Genomic DNA, 27,821 nt, shown 5'->3' on the forward strand with positions numbered 1-27,821 from the left:
AACTGTCCAGAATACCATCTCTTTCAATTTCCTAAATACTACATCCAGCCCTTTTCACACACTTGCTAAAAAGTTCCCTGTTGCTCCATGAGGTTCTGGTTAATAGACATGTCAGGGTTATCCGAGTGACACTGTCACCCAGCACAGATGGGTTCTCTTGGGGATATTGGCAGAGTGAGGATAGCACTAAACCATAGGTACAATTCAAACTTTGTTTTCTTAACAGGATGTTATGATTGATACAGAAGAGAATTTATTATTAAATGGCACAGGATTTCTACAAGCAGAGTCAACATAGTACAATCTGTAACTAGCACGGTAGGGAATTTATAATACAATTTAACTTATAATTTCTCATCACCTGAATCTCTGCAGCTCAGGTCAGATCCCAATCCATGGTTTGCTGTATCAGTATTACAATGACAATCTCGAGGGGCTGGGGAGCCAGAAGTTGCAGGGGCTGCCTGGGAAGTCAGAGCAGGGCCTGGCAGCCAGGACCACCCAGCCATGGCAGCCAGATCAGCCCAGGGTATCAGACACTTCCCTGGGACAACAAAGGGCAGGCTGGGACACGGGACCAGGGTGGAGCTGGCTTGGCCACCAGGCACTCACATAACGTGACTCTGCACACGTATACCAAGCTACTAAGATGCAGGTATGCTCAGATCTGAATCTGTGCCTAGCCTATATAAAGCATGCCCAGGTAATATAAGGGCTAAATAGAAGTAATTTCCTATGTAAACCTACTTTTTCTTTTTTTTTTCTTTTCTTTTTTTTTTTAGGGAAATGAAATTAAAAATATAATTTATTTTCTATAATGCAACTTACAAACCACATATTTTTTGATGTTGCTGTAAGATAGATGGGAGAGTTAGGTATTCTAATTGCTGCCACTGCTTAGGTATTCAGACTGAAGATCTTTATGTACACTATGATCAAAAGCAATGCCTGATGGTGTCAAAGGAGAGATTATACCGTGTTTCAGTTGGCTTCAGATAAAGACCATCTTTGTTTACTGACCTTCATTGTAAAAAGATTTTTAAGATTTTAAGTAACAGACATATAATGTGAGTTCAAATTAATGTTATATAGAACATCACTGTGTACAGCAAACTGCATCTGCTGCCAACAGAGTAATGGTTTAGCTAGGAAATTGCTAGGTTAAATTCTCATCAAAATCTTGTGTCTGAAGTCAGTGTATTACCCTCTTCACATTAGTTTGTTTAGATCCACTTCTCATCACAGATCTATGATTTAAAGCTCCATCTAGAAATATAAGTCTTGTGCAGCCTTTGCTGTGGAATTCTTAGCAAGTAGAGCTGTTTGAAAACTCTTACAACAGTATATTCAAAATATTTTTTTTTAATCGAGGAATAAAAATACATTAGAGAGAATATTAGTTTTTAGATAGAATATTAATGCCTCTTTTGAGAAGCTTCTTAATAATTTTTCACCTTTATAAATGCTCAACCACCTTGTAAAACTGTTCTGAAAAGTGTACTTTTTTGTGATGATGATGATTAATAGAAATGAGAACAATTTGCCCCTTTTTCCAAAAATATCCTAAACTGCTCTCCTATGCAGACAGGTTCCTATTCCTGGATCTTAGATAAGGATCCACATTTTGGATACAGAAAGTTAGAAGTTCATTTCCTCATTTCTTGTATATACATGTAAACAAAGATATTGAATAGTCCCACTATTTTTTTGCCAAAGTATGTTATTTGAAGCTGTATTTCTGTTAACAAAATACCACTTTGGTCAAAAAAAGTGGGGGCACATGTCAAGATAAATGGTCTTTTTGTAGACTGTGACTAGGAAGTAACCTCAAAACCTTTTGCTGCAAGCTACTGATGACTGCGATAGGTAAATCTGTTCTGTGCTCCAGAAAATTTCTGCAACATAGGTTTTATTTTCATCAAAATATTTCAGTGAAACAGTATTCTAGTAGGAAATTGCATTCTGGATAAATTAATCTCCCTAGGGAGCACATCAGTTCCCGTTTCAGCAAAGACACAAGCACATGAATGACGGGGATGAAATCCTTCTGCCTTCAGTCTACTCCTAAGCTCACAAGACATGGGATCCCTGCAGTTTTCATGCTGCCTTGATAACATGTTGTAGACACAGAAAGATCTGCTAGCACAGGATCATTCAACTCTCCCTCCTGTCCTCTGTCATTTGCTCACCCTGGAAACTAGAGTTTCTCAATTTAGGAGTGAGGAGTAGTGGAGAAAGCTGTGGGAAGACCTGGGGCATATCTGACCCTGTTGGGAATCACGCTCTTCCCAGCCTTCGTCCTGGAGTCGTTGCTGAACTCTCTGGATGCCTTGAGGGCACTGAAGGGTTGCGGCTCAGTTCAGTTCAGCAGTGATGTGGGAAATGGATTTGTAGAGACAAAGACCAAGTTCTGCACTGTGGCAAGTGAGCACCTGAGAGAGGTTGTTTTACAAGGACAGAACTGATCAAAAGGCTTTTTCCTTGATGTCTCAAAAATCAATAAGAACTGAAGTAAGGGAAGTGGAAAAGACAGAGAAGTAAGGAATGATGTGTCAGTAGATGATAGGAGAGGTTCCAGAAATGGGGCAGAGGCAATCACCCGCATCAGCAGCCAAAGGTCTGGGGAACTATCAATGGATCAGTGTATCCAGGAGTGTGCAGTAGAGCAAGAAATGCCCATTTTCACTGCAGTTAATTTATTAAACAAATATCTCTCAATAGAATTTGACATCAGTCTTACTTCCCTAAATGTGTATAAATACATAACTTACTTCATGGCAACATTAATGATCACAGCAGCCAACAGCTGTCTGCTTACAAATTTACTATAATGCTTAAACCCCTACATACTGGAATTCCTTTTTTTTTTTTTTCAAATAATCAAGGAACTGAAAAGAGAACTAAATCTTGTGCTCTTTCATTAACTTGGTCTTGAAGAATTGGCTCACCAGTGATCCTTGCATCATATTTCAACAGCTAAGAAGTCTTACAGCACTTAAAATCTTTAAAAAATCCCAAACAAACAAAAACCAGAAAGACTAATTATTTTGCAGCCAAACCTGACAAAATCTAACACAGTACAGAATTGATAATACTGTTTCACTAACTTCCTTTGCAGTTCTTTTTCTGGTAGAACTGGCATCTTTTGTGGAACATAAGAGTGTTTACAAGAGAGAAAATGTTCTGCAAACTGAAAAGAAGTCAGCAGAAGTGCCTCTAGGGAGGGTAAAATAAGAATACCTAATTGTATTTAAACATGCAGATGTATTTTTGCATAAAACTGTGCTGCTTCTTAATTCCTCTTATAAAAAATACATGGGTATTTGGACATACGTTAATACGAGGAAATCATTCTTATTCCAGGGGTTATTTGTTTTGAGTCAACATTAGCCAGAAGGTATTTCTGAGGCCAATCATGAAAACGGAATTTTTAAATCCTTACAGATTGTTATTTTTAATATGAAAAACCACAGCTAGTGATTTTTATTAAGAGAATACGTATAAAGAATAAAACCTCCATGTCTAAGAGCCTGGGTAAGCACAATGCTTTGCTTATTCATATTCTGAGTGCAGACTGCAACTCAGTATTTAGCAGGGCTGCAGCAGGCAGTGCATGCCTGACCACACTCTCCTCTTTTTTCACCCTTCTAATAGCATTGGACAGTCAAAAAAGCAGTGAAAGAAGAAGGGCATGTATTAAGGAATTTGTTATGCAGGATGCACTCAGGCTTGACGCCAGTCTCAGCCATGTAGATGAGACTTAACCCAACAGTTAGTTATCTCTGTGCCCTGCTGTATTTACAGGATTGCAAACTGAGAGCAGAATTGAACCTGAGGAATCATTTTTCAGAATCATGGGGCTTTTTGTCTATAGAAAGGCAAGATGATGCTGTTAAGAGGCAAAAACTGTTAAGAGATCTGGGTTCATAATTAAAGATTTCTGATGTGACTCTTTCAAATTAGTTATGAACTCTCATTTTTTACTGTTGATACCAAGGATGATAAGAGGAATGCTCATCTTATTCAGCTGAAGTGTTTAATTTTCCATAATAACTGTGATGTGCTTTGCGGTGGCAGTACTGAATGTCACAAAAACAGCTATGAGGACCTAGCATTATGTACTTTGATTGAAGATACACAGTCAGATAGCTGAACTGAAAACTGAAAAAAAATTTAAAAATAACCTTAGAACAGATCAATTGTTCCGCTCCAGTGTGATCTCTCAGTGCAGAATTATGCTGAAGTTAGTCTTGTAAAAGCTTTGGTAGAGGTGGCTTAAGAGCTGTTTTTCAGTCAGCTGCATCAGACAGTGAGTGTTTATCTTCTATTTATTTAATTGCTCACTTCAGTTCACAACTGAGGATGTTTGTTCAAACGGAGGAGTAGTTTGTTCTTCTTCCAAGTACTCTCCTTCTGACCGATGATGTTTCCAAAGCAGCAGCCTTCAATCCCGAGCCCTGCGTCAAGCCCAAGAGGATTGGGTTTAGTTTCTACCTCGTGTCCTCAGCGTGGAGTCAAAGGACAGCAGGAAAAGACGATCCAAAACCAAGGGCAAGTAACACTTTACAGAGTGAGGAGGCTGAGGGCCGAGATGACCCTCGCCACAGCTACGTTTAATACCATGAATTAAAGCACGTAATTTATGACCGGACAGGGCACCAGTGCCACGTTTTGGCCAGAGCCATACACATACCTCGGTACTAGGCAGGCTTGGCCCTACCGTCGGGAAAAGAGCCAATTTCCTTCCCTTCGGCCCGACGGGGCTGTGGGTGACTCCACGCAGGCCCCGCCCGCCGCCAGCGCCGCCCCTCGGGCCGAGCAGCTGCGGCCCCCGATCCGTGTGGGGCCGTGTGGGGCCGTGTCGGGGCCATGTCGCGACACAGGCGGGTTCTGCGGCGGCAGCCCGGCGGGGCTGCGGGGGACTGGGCTGCCGGCGCCGCGGGGCGCGCCCGGGCCGAGGCCCTCAGGGAGGTCGGCGTGGACGAGGTGGTGGAAATGGCGGTGCAGCTCGCCCTGGAGCGGTTCCGGAGCGGGGACGAGGCGGGTGCGCGGCACAGCCCGGCCCGGGGGCAGCCTGCGGCTGTTGGGAGGGCGCTGGCAGCGGGTCAGGGAGGGGATCCTGCCCCTCTGCCCGGCCCTAGTGAGGCACGGCTGGGGTGCTGTGTCCGGCTCTGGGCTCCCCAGCACAGAGACAGGGAGCCACTGCAGGGGTCCGGCAGAGACCACCGAGATGAGATGAGAGGTCTGGAGCATCTCTTATCAGGAGAGGTGTGGGAGTTGGTCCTGTTAAGCCTAGAGGAGACCGAGAGGGGATCTCACTAATGCATACGAAGATCTTCAAGATGAGTCCCAGGAAGGCGGTGCAGACTTTTTGGTGGCAGGACAAGGAGCAGTGGCCATAACTTAAAACACAAGAAGTTCCACCTGAACATGAGGGAGAACTTCTTTCCTTTGAGAGTGGCAGAGCACTGAAACTGCTGCCCAGGGAAAGTGCTGAGTTTGCCCCTCTGGAGACATCCCAAACCCTAGATGTGTTCCTCTGTCAGCTGCTCCAGGTGACCCTGCAGGGGGTTGCACTGGCTGGTCTCCCTTCCAATCCTAGCAATTCTGTGGTTCTGTAACACTGAGTTGTCAAGATTAGTGCCTGTTGCATTGTTACTGTTTTCTCATTATTATTTATCATTCTTCTAGAGATGGAATTTCCTTCTAGCTTCACTAGTACTGAAAGAGCATTTGTTCACCGGCTCTGTCAGTCTCTTGGACTGGTATCTAAAAGCAAAGGGTGAGTCAGGGTACAATTTTCAGTTTTTTGGTGCAGACCAATAGAATTTCAAGACTAATGATAACCTGACTGATGTTTTCAACATACTCAACTGTGTTGCAAGGAATAGTATTAGAGAAAAAAGTGTAAAAGAGAAATGAGCATCTGTGTTCATTGCTGTATGCATGCTTGGAAAAGCTTGTGACATGCCTTTTGGGACAGCTTGCTTTTATACTTTGTGGATTTAATGGCTCCATTAAAAAAGCTTCTCACTGTGATTTCTGGTTTTTTTTTTCCCAAAGATTTTGCATAGCATCTCCTACCTTGACAGATCAAAGTCAACCTAGAGTAGGTTCCTTTTTCCTAAAGTATGTTTTCTTCTCCCGCCGACAGAAAAGGAGCCAATCGCTACCTGACTGTAAGGAAGAAGGATGTATCAGAGGCACACGCAGGCATGACTTGTGGCTTGGCTCTCCGTACAAAACACGCTGTTCGGAGTCTGATTCAGCGCTTTCCCGTCACAAATAAGGAAGGCACGGAACTCCTGCCAAGGACAGAGCGAGGAAATGCCTGTGCTGTTGAATCTGGTACGTTGGGCGTGTGTTCTGCTTTGGACTTGTCCATCGCCACCACTTGGAAAAACCACCTGCAGCCCAAAGACAAAAGAAACCTCTTTCTGTTCTGTCCCCTCTCGTGTCCTAACAGACACCTTCTTGCAAACGCATTAATTTTCCTTACTTTTAAGGTCTTTTGGAACTGGTGCTGTGAGGAACTTGGGAAGTCATATCATGCACATGGTGATGTCCACCTTGTGTTGTGTTACTTTAGAATCTTTGAGGCAGTTCCAGCCAAACCTTTTTGGAAGCACATTTTGAAATGTGGCTCCATAAAAGTTCTGTGAGGTGGGATTGAAGAGTCAGTGTTCCCCTGCTGCTGTAAGAACACCCATATGAGAAAATGAAGTTGTCTGTTCTGCTTGTAGAAATTAATGTCCTTGATAAATGAAGAATTTTAATTTTTATTTCTTCATCTCTACAAAATAGATTTGGTCCTTAAGAGACTACTGTCCAGACTTCTTGATTTCTTGAATATGGAAGAGTTCACTGAAAGACAAACTTCTGATAAAATGTTGGTTTTTTTTTTTAAAAAAAAAGCAAGGTTTTAATCTAGATTATTGCTTTAGCAGCTACAAGTGGAAGAGTTACAGTGTGTTTCTGTGTGCAGAGATGGGTGTAGTGAACAGAAAACACTTGTACCAATATGCCTTGTTTAATGGCATGGTTCTGATAGGTGGTGTCTGTTCTTGAAGTGCTTCCTTTGCTGTTATTTCCAATTGTTTCAGTTGTTTAATAGGATTGTTTAATGAACAGAGGCAACCTATAATGCAAGGACTGAAATGCAATGTCTTAGGAATGTAAGGGATAAGTTAATGAGCAGTCTAATATTTGCCTTTCTCCGCATCTCAAGAATGTATTTTTAGTTCTCCCGATCTCTTAGTCTGTGTTTGTCTTGGTACAACAGAGGTTGAAATTTAGTATATGAATCTGTTACTGACATTACATATGTATAATTGACTTTACAGCAAGCTTTTCATTCTTCTGGAAGATAATTCTCAAGGAATTAGAGAGTAGCACTTGCAATGATGGATGTGAAGTAGCTGCCTCAGAAGATGTGCCCGTTTGTTGGCTACTTATGCACTGCTTTGTAACACATCACACTGCTGTGTGGGGGCCAGGACTCTTGATACAGCATGCTTGCATTAGTATGATTTCAGGCAAAGGCGTGGAATAGCTTCAAGGCTTACCCCTGGAAGTGTGTATTTCTAGGGAGAACTGCAGGTGTGAAATGTGGGCACAGATACAAGGGCCACCAAAATCCACCGGGCTGTGTTCTCTGGTTTAGTTTCTGTTTCTCCTTTTGCTCTTTGTGGGCTTCTTTGACTTGGAGCAATGCTCTGGAAGAGTCTGGTTTTGTTCAAAATAGCTATGAAAGTAATAACTGTTTTGAAAGATATTTATTTCAAGCACTGCAGGAGGACATGTTGCTATAAATATGACTTCTAAATGTGTGATGGGTTTGTCACTTTACCCACAGGGATGCATCAAAAGTCAGCAATGTTAATTTTTCAGTACAGTTTTTGAGCAGTGTTTTTCTGTGACGTTCCTCTGTACCTGCATAAATAAACTTTTACCTTGTCTTCACAGAAAACAAAGAAGTAAACAAGATAACTTTTCGACTTAATGATGGTATCCCCCAGGTCCCAGTGAAAAGAGGGGAATCAGAGTTTGATTCCTTCAGGCAGTCACTACCAGTTCTTGAGAAACAGGAAGAAATTGTCCAAATAATAAAGGACAATAAAATTGTTTTGATCATAGGAGAGACTGGATCAGGAAAAACTACACAAGTATGTTTCTTCAATTAAATAAAAACTAGAACAGTATTTATGACAATTGTGTAATATTTGTGATATGGGATATTTTGATGCTATTTTAAGGCTTTTCTTTTCCTGTATGATTGAAAATCTTGTTCCAATTCACTTTCTTGCTTTTGAAACACTAAGCCAGTAGATAGGTACTAAAAGCAAAAATGATTCCTCACAATTTTTTCTGGTAGATACAATTTTTTCCTTAAAACAATACAAAATATTGAAGGGAAAGTAGCTGTGATGTTTGTATAGGCCTTTTTCTTCTAAGGTAGTTCTGTTCTTAGTACCCAGAGTATTTTTTGTGTTAAAATGAGAGATAATCTACAGGACTTTTTTTTTCAGATTTCTCTGAAGCAGGAGGGAGACACTGCGAGTTTTTTCTTAAAAAAAACCTAAAGAGGTTATACTTAGAAATTTATTTTCCACTGCTTCAGGTATGCTTGCCATGATAATCCTAATGAAAAGTCTTTTGCAATGTGTAATACTGAGATGCAGTTAAATTGTTTCCCTGTGCTAACTAAGCTGTGACTTTCTCAAAAAGTAAATTTGAACCACTTCTTTACAGATTCCTCAATTTATCCTTGATGACTGCTACAAGAATGGAACTGCCTGTCGTGTGTTCTGTACTCAGCCCAGACGTTTAGCAGCTGTTGCTGTGGCTGAAAGAGTGGCAGCAGAAAGAAGAGAGAAGATTGGCCAGACAATTGGTTACCAGATCCGGTTAGAAAGCAGGTACTAATGGTATTTCTGAGTGCCAGTTGATCTTGTGTTGATCTTGTGCATCTTGTGCACAGGTAAACTGCAGTGTGTTTGGGTTGCAGCCTCCCAGGTGGGATATGTTACTGCAGGTAAGGAATACATAAGAGGGAAAAGGATGGCTTTCTTGCTGTGTTTTGCAGTTTCATGTAGTAGGTTGTCTTATAGAACTGAATCTCAGGTATTTTCTGTTGACTTCTTCTGCGGAGTGTATGCAAGGAAATCTTTGTCTGATTTTCAGATCAAGTCTACACTTTCTTTTTTTTTTTTATTTTTTCCCCCCTCTCTACTTGTAACAAGTGTGGATCCAAAAGTTCTGCAAGCTTTGAAGGTAGGTGTGAAGACCAGCATGCTGTAAGAAATGTTATGTAGTGTGAGTTGATAGGAGTCATAAAAGGGAAAACAACAAAATTGGAAAGTGACTGATGGAGATGAGCATTATTTATTAGTCTAGTTTGGGCTAAATTTACTCTTCTTCAGCTTCTGTGTTTAAAACATGAAGTGAAGTAAAAGTAGAGATTTCAGTATCACTTGATGAATTTGTCTGTAAAGCAGAGCATGAATGGATTGTGTGGGGTTTTTACATCTTTGCACCGTGTAGCCAAATGACATTTCAGGGAAGGGCCAGCAGTTGGGATATGAGTGACCAGAAGATGGCAAAAGGTTGTGTTGCTTGAGTGAACAAAGATAACACACAGCTGATGAAAATGAATGCGCTTGAACAACAAAGCCGCAGTAAGAATTCAAATGTGTGTACGAAAGCTCACAAGGATATAAAGAGATTAGAAGAGCTGGTGAAGATGTATCACAAATAAGCTGGATAATTAATATATGGAAGTACTATGCTGGCAGAAGAAGAGCAAAGTCAGGTGAAAATGGAAGAATTGCTGGAAGCAGTGCAGGAAATCCATCTTGAGAGGAATCACTACAATTGCTGCAGAGAAACACTAAAAGGGAGAAATAACAATATTTTGAGGTGTGGACAAAAAAAAAAATCTGGAATGGAGATGTTTAGAGGTGTTTATAGTAAGACAGAAGTATAATTTCTAAGGTTTTCTTTTAGGATGGCAGTACCAGAGGGCGTAGTGACAATTGCTGTTTCTATTGGGACAGCTTCCCCAGGTATAGAATTGTAACATTTCAGTAGTTTGAGCTTCTGAAGGAGCAGAGGATGAAGCAGATGACTTTGTGATTTAGTCAGCTGTACTGTATTGTGTCCTCAAGGCAAGGCTTTGGGAGCTGTGGGGAGGCTTCTGTGAGGAGGTGCCAGAAGCCTCTCCCGTGTGTGACAGAGCCGGTGCCAGCCAAGACAGACCTGCCTGTGGCCGAGGCTGAGCCCATCTGTGATGGTGGCAGTGCCTCTGGGACAGTGGGGAACAGGGGAGGAAAACCTGCACAACAGAGGCAGCAGTTCAAGAAGAGCAGTGAGAGCATGCAGAATTTCTTCATGCTTCTCTTTTACTTCCTTATTTATTAAAATCTGAATCTTATTTTTTCAATTAATCTGTTGTCCAAAGTTTTGGGGCGCAAGCACTACAAATTGTTAGGAAATGTGTGGGAAAAGGCATAGGTTAAAAACAAGTGGTGTGCAGGAGTCTTTTGGGGAGAGAACTGTAATTCCTCTTGTGGTCAGCAGCTGCTTTAATTTTTGATCCCTGGAAAGCTAGCTGCCTTTAAATGGTGCAAAGCCCCTGAGCTGTCTGTGTGATGTGTTCCATAGGGTTTCTCCAAAGACACTGGTAACATTCTGCACTAATGACATGCTCCTTGGCACGCTGATGGCAGGAGACAGCACCCTCTCCACCGTGACCCATGTTATTGTGGTGAGCATCCTGTGGTCTTTCATGTGGGGTGGGGCAATATGTATTGCCTTGGAAAATGAGGTCCTCATTTGTTTTATTTAGATTTGCTGAGCTCTTCAGGTGTTTTTGTTTGGTAGAAGATGAATCAGCTTTAGAGACTTTCTGAGTCCTTAGAGTAGCATGATTGTTTTGTGGAGTTTGGTGTTTTTCTGCGTGTGTGTGGTTTTTCCTGTAAAAATAGTTTATTTTCATGCCAATGATTAATTGTGGAATCAGGAGGAGTGGAGAAAGACAGAAGTGTAAATTTTTCGGAACTTCCCCTGTCAGCAGCAAATCCTTAGGGAGGCTTACATGGATGTGGTTCAATGTGATTGTCTCAGAATTCCTGTTATCATTTGTTTTAGCATTACCAGGTTTTCAGTCCATTTGTTTGCCCAGAGTTTTCTAGATAATGTGGAGTCTAATGGCTAACAAATTATTCAGATGTGTTCATTTATGAGTATGCTAATATTCCTATTGTGGAATTTAATAAGGAAGGGGAATTAGAATGCTTATGGCAAGATTGAAGTCCTGAAGATTAAAAGGTAAGTTTAGGTGCCTGCCTGTTTATCAAAGTTAAAAAGGCATGAGAATGATCTATACATTCTTGATGTCAGCCTACAAGCCTTGTATTTTGAGTCCTTGTTTCCTTCATTCATAATAGAAATCAAAACAGAAGAATGACAAAGATGATGAATCAGTTAGGTGCCTTAATTTATAGGCTTTGTGTGGCTTTGACTTGTCTAAGCAATCTGTTTTTCTGATTATGTGGTGTCATCCATTTCTTTAAATGCTCATCAGTGGTGAAGTGAGAATTTATGAAAATAAGATTTGTAGGATTTGTGGTTTGTGGCGTTTTCTTGAAATTTGGCTTTAAATACAAAATCAGAGAGGTCTCAGATATTCACTTTAGCCTCTAAAGTTAAGGTGCGTACAGCTTCAGCATGGCAACGCACTCAGCGCTGATAAAAACTTTTTGAAGTGGTTTTTTTTTTGCTTATGGATAGTTTTTAAATAAAACCCTATTACTTAAACTAGACTTACACATTTTAAGGCCTCTGTAATGTGCCACCAAATCATGTATTTTATTTTTTTAGAAAAGTTTGTTTTTGTCAGAAGTTGTGATCCTGAATCTATGATGGCTTTTTATCTCTTTTTTTTTCCTTTTGTTGCAGGATGAAGTACATGAGAGGGATAGGTTCAGCGACTTCTTGCTAATAAAACTGAGAGATGTGCTGCAAAACCAGCATCATTTAAAACTAATTCTTTCTGGTGCTGCTGTAGATACAAATCTCTTTATTAGGTATTTTGGAAGCTGCCCAGTAATACATAGTAAGTCTTGATCTTAACTCTTAAATCTGAGTATACCTGCCCTGAGACTGAGAGATCTTAGTAAACTGTAGCAAACTATTCTGAGTAAAGGCAGGTGCTGAATACACTGAGAGTTCCAGGAATCCTTGTTCTTTGTGTATTCAGGTTTCTTGTTTCTTGACTATTTGCACCTCGTTCAGAGTGAAGTGTTTTAGTCACTGGGAGTTCTGTACATGCAGGTACATCCTGCCCCCCTCCACTGTTAACTGAAGAAGTAGGAAGAGGTTATTGAAGTGCTGTCTTCATGCTGATACAGGACTTAGGAGCTACATGAGTGTGATACATATTAATACATTCCAGTAGAATCTCACTCTTCAGGCTTGGTGAAGGTTGTTACTGGTTACTGGATGAAACACAGCTAACTGTAGCTGTTCAGTTCAGAAATACAGGCTCAGGCAGATCGGGTTTCACATGAAAAAAGAATGACATGATTCTTTGATTTAAAGAAAATTAGTAGCCCTTCATCTAGGTGAATATTCCGAAAAGGCATCCAGTTTCTCTTCGTTTGTGTTCAGACTCAGTTACCTGCAGTTAGATTACATTCAAATGCAAAGAAAAGTTACCATTATTGCTGTTTTAACTTCATGTGACTGATCTTTAGTAGAGGCAAAATATAAATGTGTGGGAGATGGGGGTGTTTTGTGGGTTTGCGTTTTTTTCCCCACGCTCCTGGCTTGAAGGTTTTTCTGCATGGGCGACCTGCTCTGGCACCTTGCAATCCTCTTACTTTTTCAACAATAATGTCCAAGTTTAATGTAAGCTGTTAAGCTTACATTACTTTACTTAATGTAAAGTAGCTTTTAAGAGAAATGCTTTATTTGACAATCAGGTAGACTCTCTGCATGTCAGCCTTTTTAAAAAAAATCTCAACAGTTTTAGGAAGTGGGATTGCTTACTGGTTTATTTTAACAAATGTTTGTGAGAGGAAACCTCTTTTTCCTAATTTTTTTTTTTTACAGATGGAAGTGTTTAGTTCCCAGTTTTGAATTTCTGCCTAGTAAAATAAGACTTGCAACTTGTTGGAGACAGGAATCTGGAAATTATACATGCTTTCATGTTTTCTGAATTTTTTTTGCAAGCAAGAGCCTCAGTTGTGATTGTTGTGTGGCTTTCCAGTTTACTCTTTTTGCAGCTTCCTGTTCTTTCAGATCGGTCAATTTGTGTTGGAAATTCTGATGGCAATCTCTCCAGTTTACCACAGTGCTTGTGCTGGTTATGTAACAGGCCAATAACAATTGAAAAGATGGTTTCCCCCCTTTTTTTTTTGTTTTTTTTTTCCTTTTTTTGAGAATTTAAGAACTAAAAGAAGCATCTTTGTCTGTTCATGTAATGTAAAAGGTTTGATTCTCCTTCAGCATTATGGCGGACAAAATTCTGACCACAGAAACCAACATTTTGTAGCTGTGGATTGCTGTAGTACACAGAGCTTGTGCTCAGTGTTGGAAGGCTTCCTCTGTGACAGCTTCTAAAAGTGTGTGAATTGTGGATTGTTCCTTCTGAAGGAAAATCCAGAGTGATCCTGAGTCAGCTTAAGGGACAAGAAATCAAAATGCAGAGATTTGAATTCTTCATGCAAAAAGCATCCTTTAATGTCCACAGATAAGGTCTAGAAAACAGTCATGTTGAAAAAGAAATCAGGATAAATTATGAGAAGGTAAAGGCCACTGGGATGTCTCATCTGTCAAGAAGTATTCAGTAAAGAAAGCTCAGCTTTGCTGAATAAGTTGAGGACATGGAGATAAGGCTCCCTTCTCACATACTTCTGATGAAAAGAAAGTAGTTCAGTACAAAGATGTACTGTCTCCGTGTGGAACCTTGCAAAAAGCTGTATTAATTGCTTATTAATTAATGAAATTTTAAATCCAGGTGGCAGACTTACATGGCGAGTTCTTGTTTGTAACCCTAAAAAAAAACGGCTGTTCTCTTTTTCTCATTAAAAACAAATTAATAACTGTCAGTCTTATGAACATCTCTTGCTGTAACACTTGATAAAATTGAAGAGGTTGAGGAGAAACAAGGTGGCATTTTACTTTGGAAATGTTTTGTTTTGTATAATTCTGAGAAAAATAAACTCCAGTGAAGATAGTTTTTGAAAAAATGAATGCTGTAAGTGAAGCTAGTGAATATATAATCTTTTATGGATTTTTTTCTATTTTAGTCAAAGGCAGGCCTTTTGAAGTTAAAGAGTTGTTTCTGGAGGACATTTTACGAAGCACTGGGTATACAAACAAAGAGATGGTGAAGTACAAAGAAGAGAAGCAGCAAGGTCGGTGGACTTGTTAATTGTAAGGGTTGGCAATGAGAATCATTGGTTGATTGAACAAACAATTAACAGGATACTTTTCTGTTAAAATTCCAAAGTCAGGAGATTAAATGAGATGTGATTAGATGACAGCAAGTATTTTTAAGCTCTCAGTATTTACATCACTGAAATAGTTTATGCAATTAATGAAAAAAATCACTTTGATTTAGTGGTTGCATTCTTTTTTCTTTCAGTTGATAAATGTCATCTGTTTTCTAATTATTATGCTGTAGAGTTGTAGAGAACTGGGGGCTGTGCCCACATGAATACTAAAGAAGCATAGGATGCTCTGTACCTTTGGGTGCAAACTAAAGTGCAGCTATTAAAGCAGGCAGGATTTTGTACAGTCTTGCACTAAATGGACAAGTTGTTCCCTTCAGTAATATTTTTCACTGCTTTCTTCAGGCATGGATGTATTTTTTGTGTTAACACTCTTGAGCTAAACATCATTGGTTTTCAGTTGATTAAGTAGATACTGCTTCAGAAGTTTTCCTGGCACCCGAAAGTAATGATCCCAGTGATTATTTAAAGAAATTAAAAAAAAAAAAAAAAGCAAACCCCAAAGCTATAACATACAGTCCTAACTGGATATTTATCACAGTGCTCATCTCTGATCACTGGGGGCAGAAAGGTTCACTTAAGACACTGGTGTTTTCTAATGTTTCTTCCACTTGTGTAGAAAAATAAGTTGTTACGTGCAGGGACTGTCTCGCTTGTCTTCAGCATTCCATTTCTGGAAAAAGATCTGGGCTGAGATTGTGTGGAAGGTGATTACTTAAGGAAGACCCTTTGAATGCAGTAGTTTGAAATAATGGAGGCTTGGGGGGTTCAACACCAAAGTGGTGGGTTTTACCTCGTTCTTATAGCCCTTGTTTGCAGTGTGCACTTCGGGTACCCTTAAACATGTCATTTATGTTGGACTGGTAGTAGCATTCTAGATTAAATAAGAGAGGTTGAATAGGTAAAACTTGGACCTGCTGGAACTGTCTTTTTTAGTAGAAAACAATGGATAATAAAGATGACTCAAACTTTCTTGGGGAATATTTTGCATTCTAGAAGAGAAACAGAAGTACACTCTTGCTGAGTGGTGTTCAGCTCAAGGCAACAGTAACAAAAGGACATCTCGGAGACAAAAATCGGTTCCAAGGGCAAATGAGGAGTACAAATGGTTGGGTGATGGTGGTGACACAGTATTTAATCAACTGGTAATTTTTTTCTTTAGTTGGAAGAGACATTTGTATTTGTGTTGTATTACTAGCCATTTAAAATCTGTTTTCTACAGGTAGTTCTGTAGAGTCTTTGGGGATATTAACCTATTTTAAAGATTACTTGATTGGGGTGAACTGCTGTAGCTGAAGTGTGCTCTTCAGTTAGGGTGGTTGTACACAGCTTTTCCTCAGATCAAATGGCTCGACTGCCATTGCGTTAGTACTTGCATATGACAAAATCAATGCATTGATACCTGAGTGCTGGATTTCTGGTTGCTGCTGGGAAAAATTACCATTCAAATTCTTTGTGGGTAATGTATGAGAATGAAGACAACTCTTGGAAGAGACTAATCTTTCAGTATTGTTTTTTATCTTCAGACTGAAAAAGATGTGAATTGCCTTGAACCGTGGATAGTAAAAGAAATGGATTCCTGTCTTTCTGACATCTGGTTGCATAAAGATACTGATTCGTTTGCTCAGGTGTTAAATCTTATTTTAACTGAAAATGTCAGTGGTAAGTTTCATGTGCTATTACATAAGAAAAAAGCAACCTCAACTTTACTTTGATTTTTATGGCTACTTTTCTCTCCAGTTTCAAATGTTGTTACCTTTACATTCTGATGCCTACTGAAAAAATGGATAGGGCTAGCAGAATTAATGAGTTGTTTAGTTAGTTGATGATGTTGTTTTCAAGTATTGACAGAAGTGTGTTTCTAAAAGAGTGTGGAATTGACATGAAGTGACTGCAGAGATAAAGTGAGGAAACAAATTCTCTTTGGGCTGGAATTTGAAAGCAATATTTGTACTATATTTAGATGAAGAAATAAGATTTCTATGGGGTTTGCTGGATTTTTTTGTTTTACTTCTCAGTTGATTATAGGCACAGTGAAACTGGTGCGACTGCTCTGATGATTTCTTCAGGGAGAGGCTTTTTGAGTCAAGTAGAACAGTTGATCAGCATGGGAGCAAGTATCCACTGCAAATCATCTAATGGCTGGTAAAAACAGAGAAACCAAAAGATAGATTTATTTGTCAATACAGGAGAAAGAAAGAAAATTCTTTAACATCTAAATTAATTTGCTAACTTATGACACTGCTGTAAGAACTGTAGATTTTGACAGCCTAAACAGTCTCTAACTCCTGTTAATCACATTGTTTTCTGTAAATTCTAAATTGAATTCTTAATTACATGGTCTTGATTATGAGCTATAAACTTTGTTTCAGGAGGTCTTATTTAAGACACTGCTTAGCAGAACAACTGTAATCTACTGAATTGGACCAAAATGTTTGGCAGTTTGTATTTTCATGGAGTTACCTATATCAGAAGATCTTTCTGTTATGTTTCTAAATATGTTGTAGCATGTAAAAACATTTGTGAATCTGTAGAAACTCAAGTTCTGTGGTCATGGAGTATGTCTTCATCTAAGCAGGGAAGTACAGTTTGTAACTGTAGTATGGAATGATAAGAATTAGGATTCCAGGGGTCTGATATCTGGTACTAACATTTGAAAAACTTGGGAAGAAATGCAGTTTAAAGGTGTAAAACAGTGAAGTGCATTGTGAGGAGGACAGCTTCTGAAAGACCTGAAATAGCCAAATGTTAAGCCTGGGGTGTGACTTTTGGAGATGACTTCAAGGGTACTGCAAACAGTCAGGTCTGATCTCTGCACGTTGTTGTGGGCTTTTTAAAGGAATGGCACCTCCTTCCTCCTCATTTCCTTGTGCATGTTTGCCGGTGCTCCTGTGTGCAAGGACATTCTTCTGTGGTAAAGAACTGTAGTTACCTAAAAGTCAGATAGCTGTTAACACCTATTTCAAATGGGAAGTTGAAGATCCAGCAATAACTGAGAGATAACTGAGAGAAATGGGTACAAAAGTCTGGTATCAATTGCCTCACCTGATGTGCTCTTCATCTTCATCTTTTGAAGTGAAAAATCTAATAGAACTACTTGTGCAACTCTTTCAGGATGGCTGTGGACTGGGCTAGGCACTTTGGACAGACAGAGGTTGTTGATCTGTTGGAATCCTACAGGTAAGCTGTAGCTATTTTGCAGAAGGAGTTGTATATGATAGTGATGGGGAATTTGAGGTTTGTGTTCTTTGAATCAGAACAGGTTTTAGCTTTTCATGCTGTAAAATCTGGACTGAATAGCAATACCTATTTTTTTAAGAATAAGAATTTCAAAACCAAACAAGTTTGTACTCAGTATCGTATTGTTTATGTTTGCACAACTTGCTAATTGTATGCTATGTGCCATTTTCTTTTCACATGCTTACTTTGCAAACAAATCTGTCATGTGTTTTTATCTGTATATTTTTTATATGCAATAGGCATGTTAAAGAAAATTGACAGAAGTAATGTGTACACTAGGCCATTCAAGAATGCTTTTCTGATTAACTTACAGTTATCATAGTTGAGGTAGTGTTTTGTAAAGATTATATTTATTATAATTTCTCTTAGTGCAGTTTCTGCTAGTGGGAAATTTTTGGAGAATACGTATCTCTTAAATATTTTTCCTTGAACAGATAAATGAGAAGTATCTTTACACTTTCATTTGCTTATGGTTCTGTTTCAATGAAGTTGAAGAAACCTAAAGTTAGCACTAATAAATGAAGGGGCATCCTTTGTTGGGTTAACATTGAAATCAGTGAACAGCAATAGTATGGTGGTTCCCTTCTGCTACACTTCAGCATTAGAATTCAAGACCAATAGTCGTGTTGGTCCTGATCTAAGTTTGAGCTGATGGCTCAATGCAAACCCGAAGGGGCAGCCTTGACTCTGGTGTATTTTTCTGTTACAGCGCTTCATTTGCATTTGGAAATCTGGATGAAAGTTCCCTGGTCCAAAATAGTGGTAGTGACCTTAGTGCAGAGGACAGAGAACTACTGGCAGCTTATCATCACAGTTTTGATGATGAAAAAGTGGATCTGGATCTGATAATGCACTTACTTCACAGCATCTGTCATAGTTGTGATGCAGGTAGGTAAATACCCAACCAGCTGTTGTGGCTTTGGCTTCTGATGAATCGTGCTCTTCTTTCAGCAATCTCCAAACGTTAAAACCTTCTGAGTGCTAGTCGACATGTATTTGAATTTTCTGTTTAAGTTTGCAAACCCACTTCCTTTTTTAGGAGCAATTTTAATATTTCTTCCTGGGTATGATGAGATAGTGAGCCTCAGGGACCGCATTCTTTTGGATGACAAGAGATTTGCTGCTAATGCTCACAGGTAAAACCTTTAGTTGCTGTGGCTTTTCATTGCTTCTTTTAAGGATCCTTAAAATGTTCCTTTTGTCTTGCATTAGATACCAAGTTTTCATGCTTCATTCAAGTGTGCAGACTTTGGATCAGAAGAAAGTGCTTGAAACTCCACCTTTTGGCATCCGCAAAATTGCAAGTATTAGAGGACTTTGTCCGATGCTACAATGATCTGTTTTGCCTTTGCTTTTACAGTGACTCTAGTTCCGGTGGTTTTGGTTTTTTTGCTTTGCAGAGTCTTTCTACTAATATTGCAGAAACCAGCATAACAGTCAATGATGTGGTGTTTGTCATTGACTCAGGCAAGGTGAAAGAGGTAGGATTGCCTTAAATTTTCCTAGTGCAATTCTAAAACACACAGTGCGTAAACTTTGGAGAACTTGGTTGTTGTTTTTTTTTACTTTACATGAAAATGAAAAAAAGCTTTTACTAGCTGAGATCTACTGCCTGTCAGGCAACAGTCCTCGCTGAAAAGTTTCAACATCCATTTGTTTGAAGAGAAATACTGTAAATAGCTAGCTGTCTAAAAAACCTTGTAAAAGCTAATCTAGGTTGATGTATTAATGGATCTTTCACAATTTAGTATTTCTGCTGGATTTTTAAAACAAGTCCTCAGTTTAGACCACCACCTTCCTGAGACTTAGGGAGCACTGGGAGTTCCTTTTGTCCTACTATTGTATCAAGTCCAAAAATAATCCATGAAGTTTTTAAGCAGTTTTTTTTTGCTGTGTTCAGTGCCCATTCCTAATTACTTGTTCAAGAAAAGTGAGAACACACAATGAGGCAATTTAAGACCTAGTGTACAGCTTTGAAAATGAAATTGGATTTCATAGGTGATATGCACACCAAATTTCTGAGGTTCTCATAAAGTGTTTTTTTTTGTAATTGTACATCAGTCTTAAGAAAACAAGTAGGTAATTTCCAAGTGAGATAAAAAGGAAAACTTTATTTGGTATAATAATGTAGTTTTACCTGCTTTGTGATATCTCAGAACACAGATTTGACATAGCTTTTACTGACTTGCAATTACCTATTGACTAGAAAATGGTGACTTTCACAAACTGTGGAGCATTAAGGTACTACAAAGGAGATACCATCATAAATTCACTTGAAACTGAGAAGGTACCTTTGTTGCAGAAGCTACTGTATCTCTATTAGTGTTTCATTCTTTTTAGGAAACTTCTGTTGGTAATCTAAATAACTAGTAACTTTTATTTCATGTACCCTATTGAGTTTTCAGTTTATATTCCTTTCTTTGTTTTTCTAGAAGTCTTTTGATGTGCAGAGTCGTGTTCCAGTGCTAAAAATGGGCTGGATTTCAAAAGCCAGTGCTGTCCAGAGAAAAGGCAGGTAATAAATGCCTCATACTGGTTTCCATTTTGCAGATATCCACAATCTGTGTTTCGAATAAAGCACACAATGTAGTAACTGTTTCTAGCCTAGTCCAGTGTGTAGGGTCAGTATGTATTTCCTTGGAATAATTTCCCAAGTTGTAGAAGAGTGATGCTCAGGCATTTCCCAAAGGTCTGGGTTGTTTTCCCCCCATTAATTTGTTCTCCTTCCTCTTTCTCCCATGTAGCACCAGCAGTCACAGTGTCCAGTGGGGTCTTTTCACATCTTGTCTGTGGGCAGAGGACTGCCTGTTTCACTTTCTCCAAGCTATCCATGACTTAACAGGCCATGATTATATTCTTCCCAACACTGTGGGTGAGGGCTCAGAAGTTTATGTAGCAACAAATGCCTGTTTAATCAGTCATACTGGCATTAAGCTGCACATTTGCTGTCTCTCATTCACTCACAAGTTATTTAATCTTTATTCTGCCTTTTACTCCAAGCATCACTTCTGTTTGGGGGATGTGAGAGGAAACAATAAAGTTTGCAACTGATTCCTTATAACAAAGGATGATTGAGATTTGGACTGGTCTTAAGTTAGCAAAAACCCCACAGCACTTTACATTAGATAAGCCTTGTTTTTCTTTCTCCAGATTTCTCAGTGTTGGGTTAAAATTACCGTAAAAAATTGCCACACTCTCAAAGATAACTCACGATTGGAAAACTCTCACTTTGCATGTGACTGACAACACTGTCTTCATAGAACTGCTTCTTCTTTTCCATTCTGAGTTTCTGTGTCTCTTTGTTGGCTTTAGGTTTTGTTTTTAGAAAGAAATCCTCATTTTCACCACTTCCCATATTTTATTTTCAAGGGCTGGGCGCTGTCAGCCTGGAGTCTGCTTTCGTCTCTTCAGCAGGCTGCGATTTCAGAATATGTTGGAATTTCAATCTCCAGAACTTCTAAGAATGCCGCTTCAGGTGCATGTTCAGTTAGAAACTGTAACTTTAAAAAATACAATGTCCTCAAACCATACTATTAATTGCAACAAATCATGGGTTTGGGGTTGTTTCCAAATCTTGGTAATCTTTTTTGTTCTGCCTTTTACCTTGCAGGAGATTTGTTTGTACACAAAACTTCTGACTCCAATTAATTGTCCAGTTGTAGACTTTCTTATGAAAGCTCCAGATCCGCCGCCTGCTGTAACTGTGAGAAATGCTGTGCATATGCTTAAGGTCAGAGAAGGAATAGGTTTAGATGGTAATTGTGTTTGATCCCAAATTTGTGGTGTAGCAGTCTGTCTTACTGACTTCAGTTTGTACTGAAGCCGTTTTTAATTACCTAAGGATGTTCTGAGTTTTTGTTTATTGTCTGTTTTCATTTTGTGTGTGGGGATGTGGTTTTCCATGTCAAGGGAAGAGAGTGTTTTGAAATCTTGTCTCTGTTAATAGTTTCACTTGCTTTTTTAGTGTTTGGAAACAAGTCTAGTTAATGTCCAGTATTCACATCCTTTCTGCTTTCTCTGTAAAGTGATTTTGTCCACCGTACCCGTCCCCCTCTCCTTTGTTTGTTTGTTTGTATATAAACAGACCATAGATGCCATGGACCCTTGGGAAGATCTCACTGAGCTTGGTTATCACCTCACTGAATTGCCTGTAGAGCCACACCTCGGTAAAATGGTGTTGTATGCTGTAGTTCTGAAGTGCCTGGACCCCGTTCTGACCATTGCCTGTGCTCTTGCCTGCCAAGACCCTTTTGTGCTGCCCACGCTGGCCTCCCAAAAGCGAGCAGCCGTGCTGTGCAGGAAGCGTTTTGCTGCCGGGACGTTCAGTGACCACATGGCCCTGCTCAGGGCTTTCCAGGTAGAATTTCATTTCAGAGAGTTCTGATCACAGCACACCAGCCAAGCAATGCAAATGTACCAAGCCACTTGGACGTAGAGTGGTGGACTGTGCTTAAGTCCTCGGAGAAGACTTTCTTTTTGCCTAGTGGCTTTCCTGGGTATTGGACTCATAAATTTGTGAGGGAACCCTTTCTGTAGTATGTTTTGTTGATATTTTCAAACCTTATAAAATTCTAAATGTTCTAACCATGTGCCTCTTTATATCCTACTACACTGAACTTCAAATCATGATCTTAATGTAATGATCTTTATTTCTTGTTTTAACTTGACATAATCATCATTCTAGGGAAAACATAAAGAGAATCTAATTCTTGAGCAGAAAAAGGTATCTCGTTTGATACATTAACTTTTGGAGTGGGTTTTGCATTTTATTGACATAAATGTAATCTTTTTGAAAAAATGCAGTTTTAGTTTAAGCCCTTCAAATTAATAGGCAAATGTAAAAACGTTGTCAGGCATGGCAGAAGGCCCGCAGTGACGGCTGGGAGAGAGCCTTCTGTGAAAAGAACTTTGTATCCCAAGCCACAATGGAAATCATTGCAGGAATGAGAACACAGTTGCTTGGCCAGCTTAGAGCCTCAGGTAAAGAAGTTGGAAACAATTTTAACCTTGTTTTAAAGTCAGGCATTTAGAAATTGTAACAAAAGTCATGTTCACTGGTGTAATTTTCCTTACTTAATTTGAAATACACCTCCATGTACACATTCATGCAGGGTATGGTGTAGATGAGGAAGTGTGGCTGATCTAACTGAAGGCACCCTCATCTCCACATGCCACTGCATTTCATGTTTTAATAAATTATTCCCATCGGAAATGTCTTTAAATTGTAGAAAATAGTGATATTCTGTGTTAGTATGAAACCCCTTATCAGGAAGGCTTTCAGTGTAATGGTTTCTTCTTGCTGCTGTTAAGGTTGGCAGTGGTGAAAAATGAAACAAATAAGTCGTTTATTTCACCTTTAGTTTCTAACTCCTTTTGAAAACCAAAGAGAAGCTAACGTGGCGCTGTTTTGTCTTTTTCATTTGTCAGGTTTTGTGAGAGCCAGAGGAGGAGCTGATATTAGAGATGTTAATGCTAACTCTGAGAACTGGGCTGTGATTAAAGCTGCCTTAGTGGCCGGGATGTATCCCAATCTGGTGCATGTAGACAGAGAAAGCCTGCTGTTGACTGAACCAAAGGAGAAGAAAGTGCGATTTCATCCTACCTCTGTTCTTGGCCAGTCTCAGTGTAAAAAGGTAAAATCACTTGGAATTCATAGTTCAAAAAACACGGCACTAAAATCTCTCCCATGTTTTAGAAATGTCTTTTCCTAGTTGTCAGTACATTAAAAGCACTATGGGCATTTAACACTACAGCTTTAGAAAATACTGTTCTACTCAGCTGAGAGAATTGGAGTTGTTTCATTTTTCCATTGTTTCAATTAGTCCTTTCTCTAGATGGAACAAGGCAAAATGGTAAACAAACCGCCCCAGTTATAAAATTGTTTTAAAGATATAATGATCCCTACTCTTAAAAGCAAGTTTTTCTCTGAAACTTTTTTTTTAACATTTCTTTTTAAAGCAAAATATTTTGTTTTTTCATGATAGGATAATTTGTGAATCTGGTTGAATTCTCTCACGCTTTTTTATTTGCATGTATATTTTTATATGTATCTAATTATACATGTATTTATTTCTCAAAGTACAGAATCATAGAATGGTTTGGGTTGGAAGGGGCCGTAAAGCTCATCTCATTCCAACCCCTGCCACGGGCAGGGACACCTTCCACTAGTCCAGGTTGCTCAGAGCCCCCCCAGCCTGGCCGTGAACACTGCCAGGTTGAGGCATGCACAATGTCTGTGGATAAAATGAGAGATACGTTCAAATTTACATTCATTACAGGTAGAGGGTATAATAGCCTGGTCTTACCTGCTCTTGCACAGATTGCCCCAGCAAATGGACAAGCTGCAGCCATCCAGGCCCTCCCTACAGACTGGCTTATATACGATGAAATGACGGCAGCTCACAGGACAGCAAACATCAGGTGCTGCTCTGTTGTGACACCTGTCACCGTGTCCCTCTTCTGTGGACCAGCCAGACTGCCAAGTAATGCCTTGCAGGCATCTTCATCCTTTCGAGGTACACCGGAGTCTGGATTTGGAATGTTTCCGTTGGTGTCCATCAGTGTGTGACATGGAAAGCTTACTTTTCAGTAATATTTAATACATATATTGGCTGATTCTGGAAACAGCGCTCTTATAATTCCTGTAGTTATTCAGGAAGAGTTTGTTGGTTCTGTAAGAAATCTCTCCGTTTTGGGATTCCTTACATATTCAAGTCCATAAATGACACAGTTCCAGGGTATCAGAAACTGCAGTATAGTTCATAAGGAAAGAATGCAGCCACAATGTCGAATGATCATACTGGTTTCATGCTGATTGAATTGCATTTTAGAAAAATCAGGAATCCTAATTAATAGCCATATCTGTATATATATATTTCCTTACTAGGTCTTTAAATCTGCTGCTTTACTAGGAAATAGAGCCACGTGAGGTTTTGCAAACAGCTTTAGGCAAAAGTTGGATAGTGGCCTGTGAATACTGGGGAAGGTACATGAGTTGAGTCACATCATATCAGTACAGGTTTTTACATAGCAGGACTTTCAGCAGGTCTGGCTACTTGATTGCTGCTATCTGGAGCAAAGACTTTCCAGTGTATTTGCAGAAAAGAAGAGGTAGTTTTACAAATGGTTACATTTAAAAGTCAATTTTAGAAGGAAAAATATTATTGCTGGTAACACAGTAGTATGCAGGTTTTTGTGTGTAAGCAGAAATAATATAGAGATGCTAATGCACCTTTTGTCTTTAATTCAGGGGGATGGGTATCTAATGATAGCAGTGACAGTGAGATGGAGGACAAAACAGCTGCTGATCTGCCACTGCTGAAGCTGGATGAATGGCTCCATCTCAAACTGGACCCTGAAGTAAGAAAGAAATTAGTCCTGGGCTTGCTTCATGTAGAAGAATTGTAAAAAGATGTGAAAAGGTGTTTGTAACATTTGAGTAGCCCAGAATTTTCTCCAAGAACGTCATGGTCCATTTGGGTCTCTCAAACCATGTACTCTGTGATTTAACCTTTACTTGACGAGCTCGTCAGGAATTGAAGGGCTTCAATCCCCTTTGGCACAGAGTTGTCTGTCACGTGAATTCGTGTATTCAACATCCGGGCTGCAATGCTTCATCACCTATCACCCATACCTTTCTGTTCTTTTACCTGTGAGCAAAAAGAAAGAAAATAATTAGTCACCTAAGTCAACAGTGAGAATGCTCACCCCTCTTCCTCCCTCTTGGTGTGGGTGTCCTGTCTCTCACACAAGGGAGCAGGAAAGCCTCTGCAGTCCAGATGCTGTTGGATCTGCTTCACAAACTTTCTGGGCAGTGCGCTGTTTTAAATGTCTGAGCTTGGCAGATTTGTCCCTTTCCATAGGTCAGCAGATTCTGAAGAGATTCTGCCAGACAAAAGATAATGGCTGCAAGGGACAGCAAGCTGCAGGTGACAGTGGCTGCGTAAGGGCCCTTCTGCTCCTTCTGGCCTCCTGTCCTGCCTGCATGGTGCTCCATCAGGCCATAGCATGAGCTGGGATAGCCAAAATCTGAACAAGAGCTGAGAGAACAGCCACATTGGCATATTGTGCTCTTCTTTCTCTGAGAGAATAACCAAAATCAGATCAAAAAAGGAGCACTTGAAGCTGGAGTTGCTGAAAGAAAGTTGCTGTCAGATTTTGGAAGGAGAAATTTCAAAACCTCTTTGAAATAGAAGTCTTTATGTCATTGAGGAGCTGTGGCGATGGTAGGAGGTAGTTTATGGGTCATGAAACATACAGCTTTACCAGCTCTAATAATAACACTGTCTCTCCTAGATGTGTCCAAAAGAGTAATTTTTAAAAACTGATTTCAATGGAAGCACTTCTGATAATGGGAATTAGACTACAGTCTTCTGAACTTAGTCATCACACTTGAGCAGGTGTCTCTGTAAGAAAAATGTCACTTAGAGCTCTTTTCCCTCAAGTATGACTGAAGAGTGCATGAGTAGAGACTGATTTGAGAGGAAGGGCATAAAGCATGAAAGGATTGGGTTTTCTCAGAAGATAAAAAGGAAAAAAAAAGTCTGTGGGTTTACAGTACAAAGCTAAGTTTAGTACAGAGCTAAATGAAATGTTTCAAAAATTACCTTGCACCCAAGGCAAAGAAAGTAAATTAGCATCTTAGTTTAAATATGGATTATTCCCCTTCCCCAAGACCTTAGTCTTGCCTTTCATTGTGGGCCCTGTTTATATTAGAATGCCAGGTGCTGCCTGCTGTGAAAAAGACAGGGTCCTCTTACCTGTGTGATCTAATTTTCATCAGTATTTAACAGAACTGGAATTCACTGCAGGCTGCTGGTATGCTGCTGCAACTCAGGCAGAAGTGGCACAGCTTGTTCCTGCGTCGTATGCGAGCTCCTTCTAAGCCGTGGTCTCAGGCTGATGAAACAACTGTAAGAGCAATTACAGCTGTTCTGAGTGCTGAAGAACAGTCTGCAGGTCTGCAGCAGCCTTCAGGAATTGGCCAGAGACCAAGACCTGTGACTTGTGAAGAGCTTCCTTTGGCATCTACATGGAAGTCAACCAACAGCAGAAAAAGCTCAACAGAAACTGAATTGTCTGCCTCCTCTCATGCTGAAAAGTAAGATGTTGAGGTCTTCCTCTCACTGTAGGTTGCAATTGATGTATACAAGCTCCACTTAAATTTCTGCTAGTCATAGGAGGTGGAAACCATGGAAATACAGTTGAAAGGTGTTATACTGTTGTGTGCTGCTTTGTAATCCCATAAAGAAGTGTTTCATACCTGGGCCTGCTGTTTGAGAGAGCTGTCAGGAATATTGTCCGTGAATTGTGATGCTTGAGAAGTAGCAGAAGAGGTTTAACAGTAACATTAAAAAGCAATGCATGATCAGTATGGGATTTTTAGTTAGGGTTTAATAGATTTTGTAGTTGCTGTAATACGTGTGGTCATGCAGTAGCTGACAGGTCGATGTAAAATGTTCAGTGACTGCTTGTGAAACTCAAGGTATGTCCTTTTTAGGGTTTCAGTGAAATCTGCTTCTCCTGCACTCCGCCAGCCAAAGAAGTACAAAGAAAAAGACATTTTGCTCTCCAAACGATCCTCAGCTGACAAACCAGCTCAGTCCTCAGTGAAGCCTGCAGAGAGCAGTAGCTGTTCCAGCCCCTGTGCTAGTCCTCCTTCTCCAGTGTCTGGAAAGGTAGAGTTCTCTAACATATCACCCTGCTCTTCCAAAGTAATAGAATTTCTTGCTGATCTCATTCTGCAATTAGGTATTTTACTGATAAATTAGGAACCTAACTTAACTTTCCATTTATAACAGCTGCATAATACTTCCTTCTGGAACTTAAAATCTAGACTAAATATCCTTGTTTCACTAGTTTAATACAGCAAAAATAATTTGTGGACTGCTGAGGTAAAGCTATGCAAAGTAGAAAAAATGAGATTTTAAAACAAAACTTGTTCTAATAAACGTGTATTTGTTTTTTCCAACTACATGAGTATATTATACACACACCTGAAGTTTTTGGATTCTGCCTTTCTTGGCTTCTCTAATAGATTTTCAGTATCAATACTGATTCTGTCTT

At 39.6% G+C, this 27,821-nt stretch overlaps 1 protein-coding gene across 1 annotated transcript; it reads left to right on the plus strand.

Moving 5' to 3' along the window:
• Positions 1–5,693: 5,693 nt before the first annotated feature.
• On the plus strand, positions 5,694–27,733 carry LOC128821620 (3'-5' RNA helicase YTHDC2-like). The gene is made up of 25 exons (XM_054002815.1): positions 5,694–5,782; positions 6,155–6,348; positions 7,966–8,165; positions 8,752–8,918; positions 10,663–10,765; positions 11,959–12,115; positions 14,313–14,420; positions 15,513–15,661; positions 16,043–16,178; positions 16,535–16,661; positions 17,631–17,696; positions 18,466–18,644; positions 18,796–18,892; positions 18,969–19,056; positions 19,157–19,237; positions 20,189–20,271; positions 21,126–21,231; positions 21,367–21,486; positions 21,841–22,113; positions 22,610–22,736; positions 23,184–23,389; positions 24,076–24,271; positions 25,006–25,115; positions 26,567–26,856; positions 27,256–27,733. Exons 1-25 carry the CDS (start codon positions 5,694–5,696, stop codon positions 27,524–27,526), a joined length of 3,723 nt encoding a protein of 1,240 aa, XP_053858790.1. The 3' UTR covers positions 27,527–27,733.
• Positions 27,734–27,821: the final 88 nt, after the last annotated feature.

The sequence above is a fragment of the Vidua macroura genome, chromosome Z (assembly GCF_024509145.1).
Source record: "Vidua macroura isolate BioBank_ID:100142 chromosome Z, ASM2450914v1, whole genome shotgun sequence".
NCBI classification, from domain to species: domain Eukaryota; kingdom Metazoa; phylum Chordata; class Aves; order Passeriformes; family Viduidae; genus Vidua; species Vidua macroura.

Bases quoted from the DNA above. Each gene is read 5' to 3' on its own strand.
- LOC128821620 (XM_054002815.1), top strand. From the start codon at position 5,694: ATGGAATTTCCTTCTAGCTTCACTAGTACTGAAAGAGCATTTGTTCAC. The intron at 8,919-10,662 runs GTACTAATGGTA...TGTGTTCCATAG, and splicing joins CAGATCCGGTTAGAAAGCAG to GGTTTCTCCAAAGACACTGG. The intron at 12,116-14,312 runs GTAAGTCTTGAT...TTTCTATTTTAG, and splicing joins AAGCTGCCCAGTAATACATA to TCAAAGGCAGGCCTTTTGAA.